This window comes from Phalacrocorax aristotelis, chromosome 4 (genome assembly GCF_949628215.1).
Source record: "Phalacrocorax aristotelis chromosome 4, bGulAri2.1, whole genome shotgun sequence".
Classification (NCBI taxonomy): domain Eukaryota; kingdom Metazoa; phylum Chordata; class Aves; order Suliformes; family Phalacrocoracidae; genus Phalacrocorax; species Phalacrocorax aristotelis.
In genome coordinates, this window is record NC_134279.1 from 55,472,669 (window position 1) to 55,487,942 (window position 15,274).

General features: G+C 40.8%; 1 protein-coding gene across 4 annotated transcripts in view; it reads right to left on the reverse strand.

Moving 5' to 3' along the window:
* Window positions 1–406: 406 nt before the first annotated feature.
* GABRB1 (gamma-aminobutyric acid type A receptor subunit beta1) overlaps window positions 407–15,274 on the reverse strand; it is a 138,902-nt gene continuing 124,034 nt past the window's right edge. For 3 of the 4 annotated variants that reach the window (XM_075091558.1, XM_075091561.1, XM_075091559.1), the window contains 4 exons: window positions 9,607–9,744; window positions 9,336–9,488; window positions 7,803–8,053; window positions 407–839 (listed from right to left, as the gene is read on the reverse strand). In XM_075091558.1, the coding sequence (XP_074947659.1) occupies window positions 492–839; window positions 7,803–8,053; window positions 9,336–9,488; window positions 9,607–9,744 (890 nt within the window). In that variant the 3' untranslated portion in view covers window positions 407–491. Of the gene's footprint in view, window positions 840–6,343; window positions 6,517–7,802; window positions 8,054–9,335; window positions 9,489–9,606; window positions 9,745–15,274 lie in introns of those variants that run through there. The other variant, XM_075091560.1, reaches the window with a different exon arrangement.

A 15,274-nucleotide genomic window follows, 5' to 3' on the forward strand; every position in this document is an offset into this window, starting at 1 on the left:
CTTTGAAATGATGTGTGAGATAATAGTTATAATCCTTCAGACAGTTATTTCTTCAAATTTCTTTACACTCTAAACGCTGAAAGACTGTGACATGACTACTATGAGTTGTTTTACTGTCTTGTTTGGAAGCATGCTGCTGTGGGAATACAGTAGGACTAGTTTTTATTCCACTTTTAAAAAAAAGATAAAAGTGGATACAGAAAGGTCATGGATGATGCACAAATTCTTTGTAAAAATCAAGGTATAGCACTTTTGCTGAAGATGCTCTTTAAGAGCAGGTCTGTACTATTCTGATCTGAATGTAGTGAGGCTGGTTTTGGCTTGGGTTTATATTACTTTTTGAAACCTTAAATCTAGAAGTATTCAATAGCTGGGTATCTTACCTTGAACATGTAACATTATGGCTACTGCAGTTCTTCAGAGTTAACAAAATTGAGAAGGAAAAAAACCACATTTAATTATGTTAGTCTATGGTGACCTTATTGCATAAATTAGTGGACATAATACAGCCAGTAAACAACATTGAAAAGAATAAACGTGATGGGAAAGACCATTCTGGACCACTTGTCTATCGAGTTTACATCAGTCAAATCAGGGATTTTGACTTTGATCTGGGATGCCCTTCTTCGTAAGCGTCCTTTTCTGTGAAGCCTGTGCCTGTCCAAAGTGCTCCTGCTGTAGAGGTCTCTGCTGGAAGTGGCTCTTCTGTACTGCAGGTTGGCACTGTCATACGTGTACGTGGTGCCTCGGGGGTCACGGAGGCTTGTGAACACATCTGAGCTGCTGACGTCATTTCGTATTTCAAGTGGGCTGAGCAGCATGTTTCCATGGGGATCAACCTGTGTCAAGGAAGGAATGTGAATTAGACAAGTTTCTCAGCCAGCCCAAGGTGTCCTCCAGATGGACAGGTACCTTCTGGCTCTACTACCAAGGTGGTTCTGGGGCTGCAGCGACAGCTTCATCTTGTATAGAATCGATGAAAGCGAAAATACACTTTCCTGACTGGTGTGAAATTATCTGTTAGGTATCTAGATATCTTCCATGCTGACCCTTTGCTCTTTGGTCTGGGACCTTTTCATTCAGTTAGTTATCTCATCCCCTGTGAGAGTTTTCTAATTTTATCTTTAACTTAAATCATGGCCTTTATGAAATACTGTGTTTTAATGTCTGGTGACCGGACACCCTAAGCTTTCATGTACTCAAGGTAAAAAAAAGTATTGCTGTCTCTGTCAATTTTATACAGTTTTAGTGCTGTAGGTTACTTTCAAGAGCAATGTAACAATGGGTTCATCATATGAAGAACATATGGGTACATGTACATTTTATCAGTTATTGTAATATGCTTGTGATGAGAATTAGTTTTGGAGAATTATGGTACTGCAGAGATGGAAGTCCCTCTCCCCACAGCATACCATTAACTTGCTCATGTGCAGATAGAATAATCCATTTTACTCAATGAAACCTTGCATTCAGTGGCTTTTTTATAGGTTGGTACAAGAAGCAGTTGTTTCAAATATGTTTATCACTTTATTTGTGCTATCAGTTAGTCCGGGCACTGTTTTAAGTACCTGAGCAAAGAACTGGAAACTGCACCTGGTATGTACATGTCTGGTGCAACTATATATATATATTTATATTAAAAAAATTAATATCATTGCCTTTTTTATATATTAATGTAATTAAGCATGAATGGCTGAATTACTACAAAGTGTTTACCTTTTCACTCATCGTTAGTTTTCTACATGTTTGTAGTAAAACCTCTTTTAGGAAAAGTTTTTTAATGTTTCCAGGATGACTCCTGACTTGTCCATGAAGACTTCCTAGATGTTTCAGATTCCTAGATACTTAAACATCCACTGTAGCTCATATGAGGGAAATACACATTAGGACACAGACCTCTTAAATAAAACTTCAAAGACTTCGCCTTGAGGCTTGAGTATTAAAATTGTTTTTGAGCTTTACATTTTTATCAAGACGTAGCAGAGCTAGGAAATTCTATAATAATCCACAGCAGGTTTGAAGTATGTTCAAGAAAAAACTCCAAGCAGAGTACATGGGGAAATCCAGTCTCTGGGGGATGCCACAGAGGAAAGCTGGAAGCCAGGGGAAGCCTCACTTCCACCTGCAGCATGGAAGATGTTCCTTCTCATTGCCAGAAGGAGAAAATGTTGCATGATGACTGCTGCCATATTTACACTGTGCCAGACTAGGCAATTAATAAATGAAAAGAATGAAGTGAAGGGGCTATTTGTACAAAAGTCACCCAGAAGAGGGAAAAGTTTTCTAAATGGAATAGTAAGCCACCACAGATAGAAAATGCTCTAGTCAGTTTTAGTAACTGATTCTGTACACGCTGAAATGAGCATTCACTGGGGACATCCCAGTTCTCACTGCTGTTTTGGTGGGAGAAGCTCACATATTCTGGGTTAGAGAGGCCAGCTGGTCACAAACCAGCATGGTGTTTGCATCTTTACTTGAGATATGGGCTACCCAGTTTATACTTTTTGGGTCAAGTCTTCAAATTTAAGCAGAAGGAAGATCTAAGCTAGGGTATCCTACTCTCCAGAGGACTGCCATAACTATGGGACTATTCGTTACTCCCAAGTTCTGACATTTTCTGTGGAAAAAGCAATGATCTCAGAGTTGTCTCCTTGTAAAAAGAGATTATTTTTTTTAATTCCCAGAATATTTTTTTTTAAATTCCCAAAAGTTTTGATAGGTCAACCTTTTCTTCCCCGTTTTCAGAAATAGCTCTTTGAGCTGTCTTTGATTACATAATTTAATGTTTAAGCTAATTTACTTCAGAGTTATAATAGTAGTAGCAGTAGTGCAAGCATCATTAAACAGTTATTACGACTTCTCTTTTGTGAAGACAACTCATAACTGCCTATAATCTAAAGTGATTCATAGGGGTGTTTCTCAAACTAATCTGCCCTTACAGTTTATTATAAGCCAAGCAGCATATGAGCTCCTGCTTTAAGTGTTATGAATGAACCTGTTATATTTTAAAATTAGTTTTATTTAAATCATTTTAGGCAGGATGATTTGTATACATCATGAAGCAATTCATTCTTTGAATTGCAGCCTTTGCAATTCAGAGCAAAGGGCCTTACACTGTTCTTGAATAAATTAGCTCAGAGAAATATAAAAGCTCTTCTTATGTACCTGCGTCAAATTCTCTGCTTGTACAACATGAAGCTGGACTAATAGTTAATTACCCACATCCTTAAAAGCCCTTTCAGGATTTACTGAAGTTGACTCCAAAATAATCTTAAAACTTTTGTTACTGAAGCATAGGAATTCTACAGATTCCCATAGGAATCTGGAAAACATACAAATTGTTAAGGGATCCCCCAAAGAGACTTGTTATTAGTTTTCTTTATCTGAGTGTTAGAATGAATTAACAGCAAATATGAGCACAGTAAAAGCTGTAAATTTTCTGTCTTAAAATCTTTTCTCCCTTACTTCATATGAGGTTACCTGGGGCTTGCTGTTGGCCCTGTGCTGAAGAAGCCTGTGCATCAGGAACAGCCAGCAGGCTTTAACTCATTCCACTCCACATCTCAGTGATGAGGGTCTTTCCCCACATCAGGTATGTAACGCAGCTGTACACAGTCTTCGACACATTTGCATTGGATGACATGATAAGAAAATGGGAATGGAAGAGACAAGGATCTGTCTACTCAGTTTTCTGGCTCACTAGCTGGCTGCCTGCTTAGAGGTAGAGTATCTCAGTCCCCTCCTTGGGTAAGAAAGATGAGCCATACCAAGTCCAGAATAGTTCTTCCTTGCTCAGATACAATACATTTATTCTTTCAAATACCACCTTGTTGTTCTTTAACTGGAATGCCCTGAATTTTATTACATAAACCAACCATTGCTCAGATGTAAACCAATTTCTTCCTTAACAGATATTCTGAGCCTAAATGTGTGTTTACATTAACATATACACTTTGCCTTGTTTGTACAATGCATAAATTTTGCCTAAAGTTGTAGAAAGCTGGGGTGTTTTTGTCTTTTGAACGTTTCATGAAGAATATATGAGGAGGATGTCAAAGCTGATATTGTGTTAGTCATCTGGTATAATTATCAAAGTTTAAATATTCTTCAGACACATATAGGTGGTGACACTTCTTGTAATGACATTTGTATCTACACTGAGTGTGTATCTATACTGAGTTTATAGATTTAAAATTCTTTATTTGCATTGGAACTACCTAAACCCTAAATCAGCACAGGTACATATGTATGAATCTTCGTCAGTGATGGAAAAGCCTCGATGTGTGCTCAGGAAACATAATAAAAAAAATAACAGTATGGCTTGTACGTTTACTTAGAAAATTAGTTTCCTGCTTAGGAGCATCAAATGATATTGTAAGTGTAAAATAGTTAAAGAAAAAAAAAAAACAATAGTCCTGTGTTGACCACATAAAATGTAGTCAGTCAGCTCTAGGGGAAGAGCATGCTGGCATTCCTTGATGGAGGATGGGTCTCAAATGCTTAGTGCTGTCTGGAATGGATTTTTACCTACCTAGTATTTTTTAACGTTAACTGTTGGAAGATAAAAGGTAAGAACTTTTGTGTTGTCTCAATACAAATACATCTTTTCTTTCTCTTAAGATGAAAGACTCAGGGCCATGTTACTTATACAAGCTGTCTTGTTGGAACAAATGCAGTAGTGTTATCACAATCTGATTGGCAAAGAAACAAGTTATGCTCAGCAGGAATATACATATTCAGGTGTAGATTTACTTGAAGGTTGAGCTAGTTGTGTGCTTATGTACTCCCTCCTTTTTCTTCCAGTAGCCACTGTACTGGAAAATCATATGTTTTCTTTGGAGCCTGTGGCTGGTCTCTGGCTTTCCATCCCAGGTGATTTGTGGTTCACAGAAGGTTTGAAAGGAAGGTGTGACGCTCTGCAGAAGTGGGGAGCAAGAGACCATCTATCACCTGCCTTGTGTTGCCATTTATGAACCCCTTGATGGCTCAGCCCCTTTCCCGCTCACATTATGATTGCATCCTACATCTTTCTCATGCTTAAGAGACATCTCCTGTGTAGAGACTATTCACATTATAATTGTCTGAGGAAACAGAAGCAGTTGCATGCATGGACTATCTAAATATTTTCTTGCTGGGTGGTTTGTCCTATTTACCCATAATTATGGTGGTTTCCTCAGTGACATCTAACTTTGAGAAATGGACAAGGAGGCATAAATAGTCTTTATGCTTTATTCAGAGAAACAGAAAGCTTGTTTACTACAAATTAATATTCTTTGCAGATTAAAAATTAAAATGGCATAAACTGTGAAACTGAAGAGGCTTTATTTCCACCTTCTTCAGTCTGCAGAGCAAGGAACAGCCCATATGAAACAGAAGTATGGTTTCATTTTCCATCTGGTCTTCTCCATACTGTGTTAATGTCACAGTCAGTTTGCTGAGTGTTGCTCACATGTCTAATGCTTTTGTTATCTGGTGAAGGAAATTGAACTCTTTTAGTTGTGGGAGTTGGGAATAAGCAATATCTTCACCTGCAGAAAGGGAGAAAGCACTGTTACATGTCTTCTACTTGTTATAGGACCCTGTATGGATAAGTGGTATGGGTCAAGAGTAAAAGGGAAAAAATATCATATAGCTGTATATACTTACAGCTGTACTTCTTTTGTGCTCCAAAAAAGCTTCTCCCTGCTCTGGTACAGACATTATAATACCATTGAAAAATCTCAAAACGTGATGGAGAGGGGCTGGGAGCTGTCTTCACTAGAGATCACATAGCCTTACTGTGTCCCACCGCTCCGGTCATGTGCATTCTTCCTGCCAAAGAGAGAAATACGCTGTTGGACATCAGCATTTCCATGCTGAGTAAAATGAATACTCACAAGGTCCCACATCAATGGATCTCCAGTGGCATAACAAAATCCGTTGATATGCATTCACGTGTGTGTTTCTATGTGTATGTGTATATAGATATGTATCTAAAATCACAAAAATGCATGGTACAAGCAGAAAGCAATCTGTTCACTTAAAGCATTCTCAGTCTCAGAATGGAATTGCAGTCTAAAGTGTGAACACTTACAAATCCTGGTACAAAGCATGTATGCCTTCTGTTTTCTGTCAGAAAGATGCCAGTGTATGCATTTGGTGCTCTGAGAAGTTCAAGTGTGATTGTAAATACTTTCCATCCCATTCTGAGTATTGGTCTCAGCGTAATCTTTGCCAGTGTAACATTTAGACAAAAGCTTTTAGTCATGAGTTAGGGCTTTTTGTTAGTTAAACAAACTCTCCAAATATGTAGGAAAAAGAGCTTACCTGCTTATCCTTTTTACTTTCTCATCCTTTACTCAATTCAGTGCGCTGAGGCCCACGTAGCCAAGGCTGACCTCTGAAGAAGTGTTGCTTCTCTTTTCATCATGAACCCTTGCTGTCCTTCTTCTCACATAGGCTGGGTTATCTCAGGAGCTGTTGACGTGGCTGGTCAGAGTTTGTGGGTTTTGTTGGTTTTTTTTTTCCTTTCCTTATCTTCCATAGAAATGGATAGACAGTGACTGCACACAACAATCTGTAACAGGGTGGCTTATCATCTCTGCTCTGTGGAGGGCAATACTTTGTGGGATGTTGGACACTGCTGCAAGCCTGAACTGTATTTGTGCCCTCACTGTAATAAAGCATCTCCTACGCACTGGGACAGGAGGCGAATGTGGGTAAGGACTTCTAATGGGCTCATGAATTCACTGAGACTGAGGACGTGACGACTCTGTTAATGATGCTTAGCTGTAGTGGTGTGCCTGCTGGGACACAGGACACACAACTCTAGAAGGAAACTCTATCACAGAGTTTCTGAAATACACTTCCTGACATGTACATGAAATTACAACCATCCATCAAGCTAAAGTCTCACCTGTTAAGAGTTTTATGTGTTGGTCTTATTCTTCAAGCTGAACAGAGGGCTCAAATATAGTTTTGCCCAAATGTTAACACCTCAGGCCACAACAGAAGTTTATACGACAGCCTGGGTAGGATCTCATTAATACTTGGCTGTAATATATTGTAAAAAAAGCAGAGAACAGAAGAAATTTTTTGGCTCATTAGTATATGTATTTTCCTCTGAGACAGACTGGGCAAATACACCTGAGGAAAGTATTTCGGAAAAACTGGGAAAAAATGGAATAGGTTTGTAGAAGTTTGCAAGTGCTCAGTGATGTACTGCTATATTAAACTTTCCCCTGTTAAAAAAATGTCCATAGTATTACTTCCTGGAGCTTGTCTGGCTTGTTTTTTAAGAGGGGTAGCTGTGGTCTCCTTGAATTTAGCCTGAGGGAAAAATCCTGATGTCTGTGAAAGCTGTTATAACCTAGAAGCATCCTCCTTGTGTTCTTGGAAGTTCAGTGGTGTGGGCTTCATTCAAGACTCCCTGAAGCAACAGTGTCTGTCTTTGCCTTCTATTTTTGGTGAAGATTCTGTGTGTAAAGAGGATCTATATAACAAATATTTCATCTGTACCACCTTCTCTAGCGAAGAACTATACAGTTGAAATGGTAAAACTTTAACTTCCTTGTACCCTTTGTACTTATTCTGTGCTGCTGTTCTGAATATTCATTTGCATTTTCTGTAGTTTCTTACTCTGTTTTCAGCTGAAGGTGGAACAAACCATATATTGCTGTAATCTCCTTAAAATACGATTTTTCTCTAGACAATCTTAAATGCTTTTCCATATGTGTTCAAACTGCATTTATCTCTATCATCACACACATCAACATTGCCAGAGCAGAAATAATGTTTAAAAAAAGTTAGCTTGAACATCTTACCTGGACTCTATTTGTTTCCAGTCTGCTCTTCTCGCCTGTAGCATGCCCTGCCCTGCCCGCTGCCTTTTTTTGACGTTGGGGTCCTTTCCCAAAGAATATGTAGTTTACAAAGGCATATTCCAGCAAGGCCAGGAACACAAACACAAAGCATCCCATCAGGTAAATATCTATTGCCTTGACGTAGGGAATCTTTGGCAAGGTCTCCCTGAGGTGGGTGCTGATGGTGGTCATGGTCAGCACAGTTGTGATTCCTGTGAAAGGAAGAAAAAGACATTGACTAACGAGACACGGAAGGAGATTTGAGCATGAAAGGTGTAATGGCAGCATTGCCAAGCTACCATGCACTTCTCATGCAGGTGGCTTAATTATGTTATCCAATTCTTAACGGCCAAGGGAAAAGAAAGGAAGATACCCTTGCAGGCCTGCTGATGCACCTTCCTTTGCTTTCCATGCAACAGAAGGTGAAATAAATAGCCTTCAAAAGCCCAGGCTGCCTTAGTACACCTTGTCTTAATTTTTACAATAACTCTGCTAGGGAATGGGGTGTTAGCTGACCTGGATAGCAAACAGTTGATTATTGTTCTTTCTATGGGAGGAAATGCTTCTTACTTTATTTACAGCAGTAGCCCTGCTTGACCCCGTAGGGTGGCATGCATTGCTCTGGGGAACTGGAACAAGTATCTAGCTTCTGACAGAAAACAGAGTGTTGAAAGGAGAAAGGGAAGCTTTATGATAAAGTGATGGTCTTTGACGAAGGGAAAGTGATATATATGCTTGTACGAAAACAGCTTTTCCTGTTAAAGGGGTGCTTGCAAGTAAAGCATTTCTATCTCATTGTGTTATCCATCACTGCATTATTATGTCTTTTTTTTGTGTGTGTGAAATTATTTTTCAGTCTGCTTTAATCACAGGTCATTAGTGCATCTAGATAATAGCACAGGTGTAATGAGTTGAATTCACAGAGAGGTGAAACAAAATGGTTTTCTGACATCGGCATTTGAAAAGCATATCTGCCTTAAAGTGCAGATGGCGGCAGAAGATCTTGGTTCTTGTGGAAAGTTGTAGGAAGGAACATGGTGCAGGAAATAACAACCATGTAGGTAAGCAGGCTTATTTGGTGTAAGCTGGTGTATCTCCATTGATGTCAGTAGGATCTTGTGTATTCATTCCAGCCACACATCTGGCCTGAGAGGATGCTTTTTAACATCAGTGAAATGTTGATGCAGCACAGCATAGATACTCTTAGGTACCTGAATTAAACCTTTACACTGCAGTCTGGAAGCAAGATAGTTTTGTCCTCATCCAAAAACCATTATGGCAACTGGAAGTCTGTCAGGATCCCAACCTAACTGCAGAGCAAGAGCTTCAGATGTAGGCAAGGTGACACCTGCCTGCCTTCCTGACAATGAAGACCCTACACTGCATGTGTAAGATTACAGTTAATGCTGCTGCAATCAGCTGTATGGATGTGGTGCTACTGTATTCAAAGGTAACAAATCTCTATGTTGTTCAGTGATTCCAGAAAGAAATTACCTAGAGCAACTCTGGCTGCAGAGGCATCATAATTGATCCAAAAAGATACCCATGACAGAATTGTGATCAGCGTGGAAGGCATATAGGTTTGCAAAATGAAGTATCCAATATTCCTTTTAAGCCGGAAGCTAAGTGATAATCGAGGATATGCTCCTGAAAGAAAGAAGTCATATAATGACTAATGCCTAACAAAAGTTAGACACTGATATTTCTGAGTTGGGGAAGGGCGGGGGGAGGGGAGGGGGACTTTTTCCAACTAGCCAGTGCTTACCTGTTGTAAATTCCACTCTCTTTGATACCATCTTGTAATCAACAATAGAAAATTGTGGGAGCTCGATGTTATTAACTCCCGTCACTGCCGACTCTCCTCCATTCCAGTAAAATTCAATATCATCAGTAGTGTATCCATCTGAAACAGAGACACAATTTGATTATTGATTTTTCTTTTTGTTTTATTACATGGCTTAAATAGTTGCAAGTTAAAGTAGAAGGAGCTGCTGTTGATCAGGAATTCAGCTTTCTGTTGTGTGACATTTCTGTTATACAGAAGTCATGTAGCCTCCTCTGTGTACAGGGGAAGCTTCTAGGTGCAGAAAGGGAGGAGAGAGTGGACAAGGACAGAATTTAAGATTTAAGATCGATTTTTAGCTAGGTCTAATACTACTACCTTTTGTTCAGGCTTGAGTTGCTCAGTTTACCAATAGGCTGATATAACATCAGTGAAACTTTTAAACCCTCTAGAAGAAGCTCTGACAGTCAAAGTGGGTTCAGTTCCCAGCTGTACATTTGATTTCCTATGCAGACTGTGACAAAATACAGAGTTTGGAGCCAGCAGAGGCAAAGATGATTCTAGAAGAATTCAGGTGCCTGACAATGTCTGTTGGAGCTGTAGGTATCCCTTTGAAATTCATGCAGTGTTCTATATTTTAATTAGACCATGCCATCTTTGATCTTCTGTTATCACCGAATTGTTTCCTGTTGACTGCAAAACTAGCACATTTCTTCTCTTTCCTTTTAACAGCAATGTTGATTATTTATCATTTAATTAAAAATTAATTTGCCATTCTACCACTAGGAATGTTAATATTATTGTTACCATTTTCAAAAACATTTTGACTAACCTTAAAAGTGACTGAGTTTCAAAAAAGACCTCACAACTGATTATATTTTTAAACTAATATTTAAACTAGTTCCAATTTATTGCATTTTACTACTTTTTCCAGATATCTACCAAAGGAGAGAACATCATCTCATCTATTTTTAGACTTTTCCTTCAGGTGTTAGATTTAATCAGGTTTAAGTCAAATAACACAGATCAAATAAACACATGTATTTGAACTCAAAGCTTTAGAAAACTTGACAGTAGTTTTGCCAGCTGAACCAACTGCAGCATCAGAAGCCTCTACAGAGCTAGGAACTTATCCTTTCATATGCACCAGTAATGCAATTTCTAGCTAAAGAAATTAGTCCTGAGATGTCTTTTCCTATGATAGTGCCTGGTAATACCCTCATCTCTGGAAGGCTGATCACATGTAGAATGGGTCTGTAATTTCTCTGGTGACAGTCAGAGGAGCTCTCACAACTTGCTGCTGGGCTCAAGGGACTGCTTAGAAAGTCTGCAGTGATTGGACATCTCTCTTCTGATGCAAACACGCAGTGACGGGCTCAACAAGATTAAGTGTTCACATATCTTATTTGTGAATGGTTCAGTGCCATGGTTTGCTAACTATCTGAATTGCTCCTGAAATTGTACTAACCTGTGCAATATGGATTGCTGCTGTTTGCTTAAAACTTCTGCGCTTCCTATGGCTTATACTAATTTTTTTTCAAATGAACCACCAAGGAGTTGTCACAGCATGGCTGTTTTTCATGTTTTCCAGTTAGAGGCCAAAAGCTTTTCATTGCAAAACGTCAAGGTAGCTGCTTGATAGTGGGACTTCAGTAGCTGCTTTAAAGACATTGCACACAAACCACAGGGCCAGCATTAGCCAACCATAGGGTGTAATACAGGATGATTGAAGGAGGGAATGAAGACTGCTAAGTCTGTTTAGAAAGCCAAGACTAAGACTGTCAGGAAAGTGTTAATTTCATTTTCTTGCAAATCTGTATTATTAAAAAAAAATGCTTTAATGTTTTACCTTTTTAAAAAAGATGCAGCAAAATAGAGGAAATCATAAGCTGTCATCTCATACTGAAAGGGTATTTATTATCTGCAGACTTGACACCACACCGGCATGAACTAGCTGTCATAGCTATTTCTTTGTCTTTAGGGGCTAGAATTAGAAAGAAGAGAGGTTCAGCACTACCCAGAAGTTTCACCGGTGCTTGCTGCAAAGTCACAGGTGAAGGTTTAGATATGAGAATCCTGGATTCTGCCTCAGGGTTTGGAAGAAAATGGTGAACTTGATTCTTCTGCTCTGTGCCATCATCAGCTGGCGCCGTTTTCACACCCCTCCCTCCAGTTTTGCTCCAATTGTGCTGCTTCCTTGGCTGGTGCTTGCTGGGACCCAGGGCAGAGAGAGACACAGCCTCCAGTGCTCAGCAAGTCTTGACGTTATTCAGTGTCTCCTGAAGCAGCCTCTACCAGCCTCTCTGCAGTTTCTCTGCCTTCTTGACAAAAGAGGGAGTAGTTTGGGCACCTTACTGCAGCTAAAATTCCATTCTCCAAAGGTGAATTATTGTATATTTGGTTGTCAAAACCGAAATGGTAGCAAATAAACACTTGGGATATCACAGGGCAGATTTCAAAAAGAAAACAGGCGCACCTTTCTACAGAAGGATTGCATCATGTTACTGGTACAGTATGTGGTCACGCTGGACCTTCACAAAAACAGATTATGTGAGTTTTGTAAGCAAATGTGCTTTTCACTAGTCTTGGAAAGGTTTGGGTACTAAACGAAAAGTAGAACTACAAGGTTGTAAAGTCAATTGACCAAAAGCAAGAACTTGCATGGAAGATTTCAGGTGATGACAAACCATCATTGCTGACAGGCCACATCTTTAACCTTTACAGACTTAAAAAAGACTTCCAAATACTAAAAAAAATGTATCTAGTGTGAGCTACCACTGTTTCTAATATGATGATTTATTCCTTGAATTTACTCTGGTTAAAGCTGGGGAAAGTGATGAGAAAGGTGTAGTGATGTTTTTCAATCAGGAGCATTCACATTTGTTAATTCTCTTCTTAGAAGAGTAATTGAGCGGGAAGATCTTTCTGTGGTTTTGTATAGAGAGAGCCTCAGTACAATCATGATTTCCTTGACAGTCATTGTAATAACTCTGCTAGACACTAACAAGGTGTAAAGTCTCCCCAGGCAGTCCATTCCCTGACGTGATATGATTTTTGTTGCGCGATGCCCTTCATTACGTGCTTCACACATTGCCTCTGGCTGGGAGAGGCGTTGCTTTCACGGCGGACGATGGCTCACGGGCGCAGGGCTCGGAGGCCCTCGGGTTCCGCAGGCGCTGGCATCGCCGCTGCGTTCCGCGCTAGCAAACTCGAGAGGGGCACGGCTGGCTGCCGTTTAAGGACTGGAACCGATCTCAGCTCTGAACAGGGTTAGCAGAGGACAGGTTACTCCTTTTTGAAGTGGGTAGTGACTTCCAGTGAGGAGCCATAGTGATGTAAATTAAGAAACATTCGGTGAGGAGCAGCGCTAGCTTCTGGCTAGCAGGCCAGGATGACCCTCATTCCTGGCAGCGCATGCCTTTAACATTTACAAGGGAAGAAAAGCTATTTCAGTGGTAGATGAAGTGGGTCTAGCCTGTGCAGCGGCCAGCTCTAACAGGCCGATTTGTTCTCTGAACTTCTCTGTACTGCCCAGGTAGCCCCTCGGCAGCTTTTTTGCCATGCCATCCTTTTCCCTCTGCGTTGGTATCCGTGTCACTGCGTTAAAGGGCTGCCGCTGCTTTTGTGCCGGAGGGAGCGGGACTTACAACCGGGCGGTGGTGCCTGAACGCGGATTTCGCAGAAGTCAGGTACCGGCAACCTGAAATATTTCAATGATGTTCATCACAGCTGTCAAGAGTGGTTGCAACTCTAACTGCGGAAATCGAGACTTATTTCCCCAAACACGTAGGACCGTGACGTTAATACATTTAATTAGTTCGATAACGTGGGTTAATCTAATTCAGTCGCGCCCCTTCCCTAAAAACCGGAATCAGCTTCTCCGCGCGGGAGGTGCCTGTGGCCGAGCCCCAGCGTCGCCTCTCAAGGCAGACACCAGCGGCTCCGAGGGGACAGAGGGGACGCCCTCCCCCGTGTCCCCCGTGTCCCCCGTGTCCCCCTTGTCCCCCGTTCCCCCGCCCGCCCGGCGCGGCGCAGTGTGGCCCGGCGGCCGCCAGGGGGCGCCATCGCTCCGCGGCGGCGGCGGGGCCGGGGCGCGCCCCCGCCCCCTCCGTCGGGCCTCGGCGCGGGGCGGCCTGGCTTCCCCCCCCCCCCCCCCGCCCCCCAAAACGTGCCACCCGAAAGGGGTCACCCCTCCTGCCCAATTTGGCCGGGACAGCAATTAGCATGCGTTAGAGGAGAGCCGGGTTTCGGGAGGGTGTCGTGCGTGATGTCAGCGACGGCGTTTAATGGCCAGACTTCTCAGAGAGGATGCGTTGGGATTTAAACACATTTACTCAATACTTCTGGAGCAAACACTGCTTGATTTCTGGGCTGACATCCCTAGCAGTCTAGCCCACTTAATCAAACACATTCCCCAGGATTTCTGTGTGTGTTTGTGTTGACCTAAATAATAAGCAATTGCTAAGATATTTTTTTTTTTTAGTAATGAAACTCCCATGAAAATTATTTGATCTATTTAAGCCTTTGTTTGCTTGCTAGATTATTTTCCAGCTTCAAAACCATTAAAATATGTTTAATTGCCCAGCTCCAGATATTAAACTTCTGCTTCCTAGAAAATAACATCTAGAAATGATTATACAGTCCTTGATGTGCCAACACTTTTTTTTGTTTGTTTTTTTAGTTTGTTGTTTTTGGGGGTTTTTTTTGCTTCTAGACCAGCAGCTGAGAGTTTAAGTGAGAACACTTATAGGCAGAAGTACCACAGATCTAAAAAGTAACTACATTCAAGCACAGCAAGAAATAGGTTATGTATAAATCTTGCTGTTCACAGACAAAAATATTTTAGAAACGTTGCTGACATCGTGATATAGCCAAAGTTAACAATATATTAATGTTAATGTCACCAGGCTGTTTTATTTTCCACCGCAGCCCTTACAATTTCAAATACCTCTGGGATAAATAAAGAGCTCTATTACATTAACTTAGCCAAGTCAGTCATGGTTCTACTGTTATTACCACTTCCAAAGAGATGTCTAAATGGCGCCCCTTTTTTCCTTCTGGTTCTCCAGGGTAGGCAGCTCCAAAACACCCAGCCACAGGGTCTCTGCCTTGGGGATCTGAGTCTAAATAGGACATTTCAAAAGAGTATTTCCACCCTGTGTGCCCCAAATCATTTGGCCTTCTGCAAGGGCACGAGGCTGGAACCTGACCTTCTTCCATCACTACTGGATCGTCCCTTTCTTAACAACTTAGTCTTTGTTGCTGAATGTATTCTTAGAGTATAATTTTTCTTGTTTCACATAGTTATTATTCCAATGACGGGATTCAAACAAGAAGATAAAGCATTTCTTCTGCACACCACTGAGGTGGTCCATATAGTGGTAAATCTATTGCACCAGTTCATCTTACACCCAACGTGAACAGGGCACAGCAGATCTGATAATGTGCTTTGGAAAGCAATGTCACTAATTCACATTAAGGTTGATAGAATTGCTTGAAAAGGCTCCTGGCCACCTGTAGTAGAGTGGGTGTTTTTATTTGTAAGTGACTTTTTTTCCACTGAGAAATACTTTTTTAGGCAGATGGCAGATTGCAACTGGGGATATGAGTCAGAATTTAGCCTAAGCAATACTGACCCAAATGAAAATTT